This window comes from Pelodiscus sinensis, chromosome 14, assembly GCF_049634645.1.
Source record: "Pelodiscus sinensis isolate JC-2024 chromosome 14, ASM4963464v1, whole genome shotgun sequence".
Taxonomy (NCBI): domain Eukaryota; kingdom Metazoa; phylum Chordata; order Testudines; family Trionychidae; genus Pelodiscus; species Pelodiscus sinensis.
This window is the reverse complement of record NC_134724.1, coordinates 12,403,844-12,413,714: the sequence shown is the minus strand read 5'-3', so window position 1 is coordinate 12,413,714 and position 9,871 is coordinate 12,403,844. Positions and strand designations below refer to the sequence as shown.

The following is a 9,871-nucleotide window of genomic DNA, read 5'->3' as shown; positions in this document are numbered from 1 at the left end:
CAATACCATAGACTGGGGAGTCTCAACCTGCAGTCATCTTGAGTTTCCTATGTTGCCAAATGGGAGGAGAATCCCAGCTCGTCAGGGGAGGTTGCTGCAGATGGGTCATGGCAAGGAAAAGGGGGGGTTGGTTTGCTATAGAGTGAGAACATTTCACACAAAAAAATAGGAGCTTGTCAGGGAATTTTCGCATCTCTCTTATTTTCTTTCCCGATTAGAATCAAACACAACACAAGGCGGTTGTCAAAAAAAAAAGAGAAGAGAACCTTTACTTGCATTTTCATCAATAAATAATTTACAGTATGTACATGCAGTGACACCCTACAGGGTCCAAAACACAAGGAGCAGTCAGGAGATTCTCTCCCTCCCCAAAACCAAAATCTTTTTTTTTTTTTTTTTATTCCAACCACATCAGGTCTTCCTTGGCCACACTTCACCTTTAACTTGAACTGGGTCACACACAACCAAAATAAAGTGCTTAACTGTTAGCTTCTAAAAGAGGGATAACCCAACCACCGTAATACATTCAACCACCACTGGAGCACTGACCTACTAGGGAAGGCCTGGGGTGTGCAGAGACCATCAAGATCACAGAGGACTTCCTTCCTCCAGAGGGTAGCTCTGACCACAACATCGCACGCTTTCTTATGCTGCCACGACAGGAAGTAGCACTATGACAGCAGATGGCGCATGGTTATTATGAACTATGCTGATTGGCTAACAGCAATGCCAGTCTCTGCCTAGCCATGTACTCCTGTCCTGATAGCAGCTCCACGTCCCAAGCCTAGGTATATCTGGGATTATTAGTGGGTTACCCAGTTGTGGGGCCCCACCAAGCTGATAATGACTTTCAATATTCACCTCTCCAGTTTCTAGGGGTAATAAAGTTTAGATTTTCATGTAGTGAAGGAGCTAAGGGGACTGAATGACTCTGGCCTTGGTAGTTGCATAGAAGCCTGATGAACTCCCTCCCAGCTGCTAGCTACCAAACACACTAAGGGAATGTATTACCCCAAGGACAGGTATGCACAGGATTAGCAATGGAAAGTTCATGAGACTTGTGCTCACCCAGCAAGGTGAGCTCTTAAACTTGGCGGAAACAAACCTCTGGTCATACTATATGGGCAGAATCAAACCCACCTGGGAAACGGGCTGTTCATAGCCACTAAAGGAGCCTTAAAGGAGGCAACATAATCTAGTCAATTGGACTGGGACAAAGGAGACCTGGGCTCTGTGATCCTGGAAAAGTAATGTCACCAACTGTGCCTCAGTTTCCCCTCTCTTCCTTGTCTAGATTGTAAATTCTTTGGGGCAACAACTGTCTCTCACCAGGTGCCAATGCAGCTCTTAGCAGAATGGGGTCCTGATCTCCACTCGGACATCTAGGCTACTTTAATGCAAATACAGATCATTTAGAATATCTCCATTATTTCCTTTTCGAGCTGCCCTCCAAGAGCTCTGTGGCCAGCAAATTGATTGATTTACCATCCCGTGGTTGGTCTCCCCAGCTCCCTACATTGTGAGATCCCTATTTTAAAATCGCCCTAAACAGAAACACGGGCCACCAGCAGACAAAGCAAGGAGCAAAGTAGTAAACACATCTTTCTGTTACGTCTCTTCTGTTTTTCGTTAAACACCTAAAAACCAATTACATCTCTTCATCTGTACAGTCACACGAGATCAACGCCAGGGCTCCATATATTAGAGAGACAATATAAATTACACCCAATGACACATGTTGCATTTCTCTGCTGCTTTACAAACGGAGTTCTACAGCTGGCGGGACACAAAGAATAGTTGCTCGAGTATTTACAGGCGGCTGCCACGTGGCACTAGTTTGTACGTGCTGCAGGGTGCGTCACATTCCCATTTCTCTATGGAGTCAAGAGACCATGCTTAATTGCTGATTGTCCTAGTGATCTACCTGTGCCTCTGGGGAGAACTCTGGGAAACTCCAACTGGGGGAACAATGGGGGATTCCCCCAGAGGTCTCTCAGTTCCAAGCCAAAGTGCAGATGGTCTTGTCATATGTGAGCAAAGCACCAGGCAAATCCCAGAAGAACGTGGAGAAGAGGAAGCGGCACTGCCTCTCAGATGGCAGAGTAGATTATCAATTGTTTAGCTGGGATTCGTTAGGGCCTGCCCCCAGCTGGATTTTCAAACAGCCCTCCTCAGAATCAAGCCAGGAAGAGCTAAGGTGCAATTGGCCTGAAGTGAGATCACTAGGGGAGAAGTGGGGGTTAGCAGCAAACAAGCAAAACTCCCCCCACTTCAGGGGCTCTGCTGTTGTCAGAGCTTTGCCCTGGCTTTACTGACCCACAGCCACCCTCCAGAGGGTGAAAAGGGACAGGGCTAGAGGGGGGACACTCCAGCTGCCAGTACAGGGCTTGAGGAGGTCTGATCAGTCACTTCACAGTACGAATCTGGGAGATCGCTGACACCTCCCCACTCACTCTGCCTGAGTGTCCTAAGAGCTAATGGGAACAAGGGGCCACGTCACAAGGAGCCCTTCAACTACTGGGAGGAGGCTGCTGGCAAATGTCAGAAACTGCTCAAATCCTGGCCAGGTTTCTCTCTTTGCCTCTCTGAGGGGAGGGGCCAGAGAAGGCCCACAAGGATTCAACCTCGAGGCTATGAAGTGACTCAGAGAGTCTGTGTACCGGGACTGGACTTCCTGGACCCCATTAGCTCCCAGACACCCTCTGAAGCCCAGCAGATGCAATCAGTGAATGACCCGCCCCTGGAAAGTGCTGTTCAGTGAAGGATGAACTGTGCACCTCAGACCCCTGCAGGGAGCTGGATGCTGGGAACAACAGGGCCTTTAGTGATGGACAGAAAACAATTCAGCCAACTGCCTACCTCTGCAGCTTCTCTCGGGGAAGGTGCCTGCCCAGAGCTAAGGGGGGGGGGACACCATTGTAGTTCCTCTATCTGGGTTTAGCCCCCCGCATTTGCAAAGGCCCAGCAGTGAGCAAAGCCCCACTTAGCTGGTTGTACACAGACGCAGGGCCTGCCTGGGCAGCAGTAGGGGCCTGAGCACTTTAGCAGGTATAGTCATTTGTGACGTGTGAAAATCAGAGGCCAGCCTGTCTCTTTGTGTCCCACGAGGGTCTCTAGGCATGGGCCACCCTGACCAGCTGGGGCTCTGCCCCCTCCTCCCAGGCAGCAGCAGGCAGCCAACTCCCCCAACACGAAGCCACTTTCACAAATGCCAACATCACAGTCACCACAACCGTTTGCAGTACCACGAGGGAGCACTAGGGGGAGGGGAGGGCATTCCACCCTCCTCACCCACGGGAAGAGGAGAAGAGTTACATGAGGTATGGTCCAGCAGAAACCGATGGCTGCTATCTGGGGCAGGCCCATGACATTCCAGAGGGCCTAATTCAAGGGGCTGAGATGCCGGGATGACTCTTTAGCTCCCAGCCAGACCTGCTGTTCAACTTCTCCTCATCCAGCACAGACCATCGTCCCCTTCTGTGGACCCCTTCCTCCCCCACCGAGGTCCCATCTATAGAAACACTGACCAGCACTGACTCAGACACACCAGCGCCACCCAGAGGGCAGGAAGGGCCCAGGGATGGCCCGAGGGGGCTGCATTGCCTGGGCCCAGCTCCCGTGTCCTTTCATAGAGGTGCAGCTTGTCCTTGTTGGAATGAAGCATCTTCACATCTTCGAAGGCGTAATAAGCAGCCAGCGTGAAGTTGACGTCCCCTGTGGTCAGGAGGTCAAAGACGCAGGATTGGAAGTACAGGTCCTCCACGGGGAGCTTCTCCCGGCACTTGGCCATGGCTGTTTCATAGGTGAAGAACTCAGGGAAGGGGACGAGGCTGGACCCCTTCCTGCGAGCCCGGCCTTCTGTGGCCTGACCAGAGCGGAAGGTATGGAAGTCAATCTGTTGGTTAAGTGGGCAGCCCCGGAGGCAGAGGTAAAGGCCCTGGTTGTCCCTGTCCTCCACGGCGTTCACTACCTCCTCAGGCATGCGCACGGCAAAGGTGAGGTAGCGGCCCACCTGCCTCACCACAATGGTGGTGCCGATGTACTTGGCTTGGATCTCAATATGCTGGCCAGACACCTTCTCGGTGATCTTCAAACTGTTGGCACCATGCTTGTCGCCGCCGTTCTTGGAGCCATCGGCGAAGGCGGCCGGAAGCTCGTCCATCTCCGCCTGGTACACTTTCTGGTCCACACACTCCTGGAAGCTCTTGAAGATGATGGTAAGCTGTGAGGGGCGAGGGAGGAGAGAGAAGGGGGCATTAACCAACACTGATAAACCTGCTGGGCTCAGTCATCAGTACATGTCATTAATGAACACCAGGCCTGAGTGGTTCATTCTTCAACAACCGCCACGTGCCTCCAGAAGCGGTTTGGAGAGTCCGTCTTTGGAGGCACTTTAAATGTGGGCCTCAGTCCACCAACACAGAGTTCCCACTACCAGTTCTCCCCATTTTATGCACCAAGCCACCAGGCTTCAGCCTACAGGCGGGTGCATCAAAGGGTGCAAATCAGCTACACATCAGAAGGAACCAGAGACAGGACTAGAATCCAAAGGCAGAGATGTCCTGTCCGTACCATACTTGGCCCCCGGCTTTAGGGGACGCTGGGACCAGGACAGCTTGGGGGTTCAGTGGGGAGCCTGGTGCCGGCAGCAGCGAATGACCCGGCCCCAGCTTGCTCTGCTCCACCAGCTCCTGGCATTGCTGGTGCCAACAGTCTGAAGATCACCAAGAAGCCAGAAAGAGTTAGGTCAAGGGTCTGCAGGAAAGGGTGGAATGGGTTGTGATGGGCCAGAGCAGGGGCAGGAAGAGGTGGAGTGGGGTAGGCAGCAGGGTTTCCTGGGCCCTGCAACTCCTACGGACAGCCCTGCCCAAAGGTCATGCTGCCATATCCCACAGAAGTTACCTGTTGGAGTGGAGCTGTGACTATGAGACTTGAAACCCCATGGGAGGGAGAGGAGAGACCACTGATTAGCCCCAGCTAACACGCATCATGTCCCTAAGTCTCTGTAAATTGTTCTTCACACTTAGCTTCTACTTCTCTTCAATTCGCTGCAAGCCCCTCTGACATTAAGCTTCTTGCGGTATGACCACAGAAAGGAACAAGGACTTGCTCAAGATATGCAGCAAGATGGTGCAGAGACCTCTCCTCCTGACTCCCCCCCCACTGTTCCTGGCTCCCAGGTCTGTGCTCAGTCTGCCCCCCTCTCTCTAGCTGGGATTTCCTTGTCAGGCTACTGCACATTTTAATCCCTCCTGGGTTTATACAGACTCTGTTTATTGGGGATGAGTCTGAACTAAACTCCTCTCAAAAACTTTAGGGAAGTTCCAATCTGGATCTAAAATACACAGCTGACAAGCAGACTCCTGGGATTACTGGGGCCTTTGGCTCCATCCTGCTATTTGTTTACATTGCTTTTGGAACAAACACCAGGTTCAAATGGCTCCCAACAGGGCTCTGGTATTTCCCTTGACTCTCTCCATCGGGGAGGTCTGCCCCAGCCATTCTGCTCCAGATTTTCCTTTGCTGCTCCCCACTGGGTACAGCAATAGGGGAGCTGCAGCGTAGATCAGTGTCCAACCCTGCTCAAAGTAGGTTTATACAACACAGTGCTTAAAATCCCCCCAGCCTCCAGAAGCCCTGTGTACGCACCAGGGTTCCCAAAATAGTGGTGGAACCAAACTGGGGGGAGTGGAAACAGTAAGGGAATTCTAGGTAATACTTCCTAGCACAGCCGAGGCTACTCACAAAGTGCCAGCCTGTTAGGGCAGCAACACGGTTTCCTTTTCTTTGCCCCTGTAGAAGCTTCTCCTAGGGTGCGTCTACACTGCAGCGTTTTTCCGGGAAAATAGCCGTTTTTCCGGAAAAACAATACTTGCGTCCATACTGCCATTGAGTTCTTTTGATGGAAAGGCGAAAGAACAGAGGGGTTTTTCTGATGGCGGTAAACCTCATTCTACAAGGAAGAAGCCTTTTTCCAAAACAGCTTTTTTGGAAAAAGGCGTGTGTGGACACAGAAGGGGGAGTTCTTTCGAAAGGAGAGGCCTCCAGGAAATAACACAGGTGCCCTGGTGGCCACACCATCCTGACTAATCACAACTTAAATGCGAGAAGGGTCCAATCAATGTGAACGCTCTCTTTCGAAAAAGCACATTGCTTTTTCATTGTGCTTTGCTGTGTGGACACGCTCTGTCGAAATAAGCTTTTCCAGAAGATCTCTTCCGGAAAAGCTTCTTCCGAAAGAAGCCTGCAGTCTAGAAGTAGCCCTAGTCTGCAAGGTTTAACTGGAGTTAAAAGGTGTGTCCTTGCTTTCCTCCCCAGATGTTTCTATTCCAGCTTTCAGGTTTTGGCAGATACACCCCAGTTTACTGGAGGTTGTATCCTCTCGCTGAGAGCTCCCTGCTCCAGTGAACAGCACCAAAGCGGAAGCCTGGATGTACACAGACACCATCCACCTTGGAGCCAACCTGCGGCGCAAGGGCTGCCTGTTCCAGCAGCTCTGCGGGCTGGGTAAACTTGCTGAGTCGCCACACTGAGCGATGACTTGTCACTTCTCAGCACCACTTCCAAGGATAACATGGTGCAGAGCCCCAAGTCAGTTCTTGGATGCAAAGGCCCCAGCAAGTTGCGTGCCAACCCTCACAGAAACTGTGATACTTCCCACCCCAACCAGAGATGGCGGCAAACCCCTGTCCTCGGTCACTCTGGGAGTATCTTGACAAGGATCTGTGCTCCCCACAGGCCTGAAAAGCAGCTGGCTTATCACCAGCCATCCCTGCCCTTCCTCTGGATCAGGGGAGCTGAAATGTGCTTCCTGTCAGCTTCAGCGCTCATGCAGCAAAGAGGAATTCAGCAGCAGCATCCCTCAGCTCAAAATCCTCCCTCAAGCAGAAGCCGGATTTAACACTTAGGATGCGTCACTTTGAGTTCCATTGTGCTACAACTGGGCATTTGCCACTGCGTTTACTCAGCGCTACCCCCGGTCCCTGGAGAGTATTTATCTTGGCTGCCACAGCACTGCGAGAACAGACTGCGCCCCACAAAATGCCTTGTCCTGGCTGTGAACCACAGACACAATTACTAGCTAAAGCAGCTGGGAAGCCAACACTAGAAACCCAGCACTTCGGCTCCAAACCACAGGCTTTCCCATGTGAACGAATGCTCTCCCTTATCCAGACCTCCGGCATGCTGGGTGACTTAGCCTCTCGTGGGCCCAGCCACCTGCGGGCATCACCACACACACACAAACCCAGAGCAGGATGGAGACAGTGACAAGGGAACATGATCCCTGAGGTTCTCTCACCTCTGGCATTAAAACCATGGCTAGTTGTGAGCGGGTGGCTGGATGAGGGTTGGGAGTCTAGCTGGGGCTAGATGGATCAAGCAGCTTGGGCAAGGAGCCTTTCATCTTAAGGTGACTGGTTCAAATCAAATGCTGGTGAGCAGAGAACAACACAGGTGAGGGCCCTACATGTGTGTGTCCAGTTCCTATCACAGCCGGCGCTCGTTCGCTCCCTCCACGGCAGAGGCCAAGTTCAAATCTGGTCTTGAATACTGAACTACTCGCTCTCCTCCCCAGACGGTGCCTACCCCTCAGGCTTTGGGGCAGTGCAGAGAGATTTCCCACACTCAGCCTACTCTGGAAATGAGGAGAGGGCTTCTCGCGTCAGCACTGTCAGCCTGGCACTACAGTGACTTCAACATAGCCGAGGAAGCCACTCATATTCAAGGACTAATTACCCCCGCACTTGGTGGGGAGGGCGGGGGTCTCTGCAGAGACTTCAACAGCAGCATCGTTCTTCTGCAACCACCAAACTGCTTCTCCCCCACCTCTTGCTGCCAGTAACTAGTCGAGTAGTGACTCCTGCCCGATAAGCCTAGGCGTATCGAGTAGTCGACTACTTGACTAATCACTTACATCCCTAATCTGGAGCAGGGTGAACTCACTTCCTTGCCAAGAGCCCCCCACAGCAATTAGAGGCAGGGGGAGCCGGAGCTGCTGCTGGGGGGGGGAGCCAGCTTAAAAGCCGGTTCCATTCCCCCCAGCACCGTCTCGGAGGTGGGAGAGGCAAGGGGACAGAGGTGCAGCATCTGGGACCGGGTGCAAGCCAGAATTCAGATGTCCCAGCTCGCGCCCAGTACCCCGCGGTGTCTCTGACTTCTAAATGTAATAAGAGCTGGGCAGCTCTTACATTTAAAAGGCAGAGCCGCAGTGGGGTTATTTCCCGGGGCTGGGCACTAATCCTGCTGTGGCTCTGCACTTTCCCCCCTTATCAACTAATCGAGTAGTCGATGGAATGTCCATCAACTACTCAATTAGCTGATTAAATGCAGTTTAACATCCTTACTGCAGGCTCCTTCAGCTGCCATCACTGCCACTTTGCACAGGCCACAAAACAGTCAGGAGGGTGGGTTCAGCGAGTTTTACTTGTTGCCAGTGATTTCTGGCACCTTGTCATCCTCCTGCTGTTCCCATCCCTGAACAGGAGGGTCACATTGCCCTGCAAAGGAATCTGGCACAGGGGGCCTGGAACAAAACTGCAATGCTAGGGGAAGGGCAAAAGGAGGAGACATTCGGGTTTCTGGTTTGCCTTTCAGGGGAGCTACCAGCTGTAGATCCCAGCGCCTGCTCCCTTCATGATCTGACCCTTTTTTCACAACATAGACCTACACCAGGGATGATGCGTCTCCTCTGAAGACACTCAACGATCTGAAGGGGACGAGATGCAATGGGGAGAAACCAGAGTCCGTCTAGGGGGGCTAGGGAGTGGGGAACCAAGTGTTTGGGAGAAGAGAGTCTAGGGCAGGGGTGGGCAAGAGGCTGCCAGCGGGCCGGATGCAGCCCACCAAGCTACCGGACCCAGCCCGCAGCTGCCTTGCTGGGAGCCTTAAGCATAGTGCAGCGGCAGCAGCTTTAAATGTGGCTGCTGTATTCTGGGAGGGAGGAGAGAGGCTTTGTGCTCTTGCCAGCCCCTCCGCAAAATCTCTCAGCTCCCATTGGCCAGTTTCCAACCAATAGCAGCTGAGATATTTTGCTGGTGGCAGGGGCAGCCAATAAAGCCTTGCCTGCCCTCCCCTCTTCCCCCTTGGTCCCATACACTCCTTCACACTGCTGGGAGCAGAACCGCGTGGAGCAGCTTGGGACTGCACCCTTCAGGTTCCTGCAGGGCTGCTGACTGGCAGCTTCCTAGGTAAGCATCTCTCAGCCAGAGCCTGCCTCTGGCACCCCCCCCCCCCCTTTCTTTCCCTTCCCCAGGCCACCAATCCAAACTCTCTGTATCCCTTTCCCCCAGAGCACAACTCCCTCCCAGACCCTGCACCCTCTCCTACACCCTTCCCCCACGTCAGAATCCTCTCCTGCACTCATACTCCCTCCCTGACCCTGCATCATCACCCAAACCCTCTGCACGTCCTTCTCCCAGGTCACAACTCCCTCCCAGACCCTGCACCCCCTCCTAGAGCCTCTCCCTCAGGCCAGAATCATCTCCTGCACCCATATCCCCTTCTGGACTTTGCACCCCAACCCGCTGCCCCAGATCACCACTCCTTCCCTTCACAATCTCCTCCTTCACCCAAACTCCCTCTCAGATGCCACACCCCCTCCTGCAACCAGTCTCCTACCCCAAGCTCCCTTCTGCACCCAACCTCTGTCCCAGACCCCAAGTCTCCTCAGTAGAAATCTGGCCCTTGACCACTTGCCAAAATCTTGGAGTGCTCCCCCGCCCCATTAAAAATTATTGCCCACTCCTGGTCTAGGGAGAGGGCCTTGATTTTCTGGCGAGGATCCTGTAATTGTGGTGGGCTCAGACTCCATCTCATTTTGCTGGATAACCTGGCGTGAGCAAATGAGATTCAACAGATTTTTGGAACCTTT

The 9,871-nt window shown here is 52.9% G+C and overlaps 1 protein-coding gene across 2 annotated transcripts in view; it reads right to left on the bottom strand.

The window, feature by feature from the left end:
• Positions 1 to 243: 243 nt before the first annotated feature.
• The window catches only part of RGMA (repulsive guidance molecule BMP co-receptor a), a 40,647-nt gene continuing 31,019 nt past the window's right edge, over positions 244 to 9,871 (bottom strand). For both annotated transcript variants that reach the window (XM_006123331.4, XM_006123332.4), the window contains exon 4: positions 244 to 4,222. In XM_006123331.4, coding sequence (XP_006123393.2) covers positions 3,512 to 4,222 — 711 coding nt within the window. In that variant the 3' untranslated portion in view covers positions 244 to 3,511. The remainder of the gene's footprint in view (positions 4,223 to 9,871) is intronic.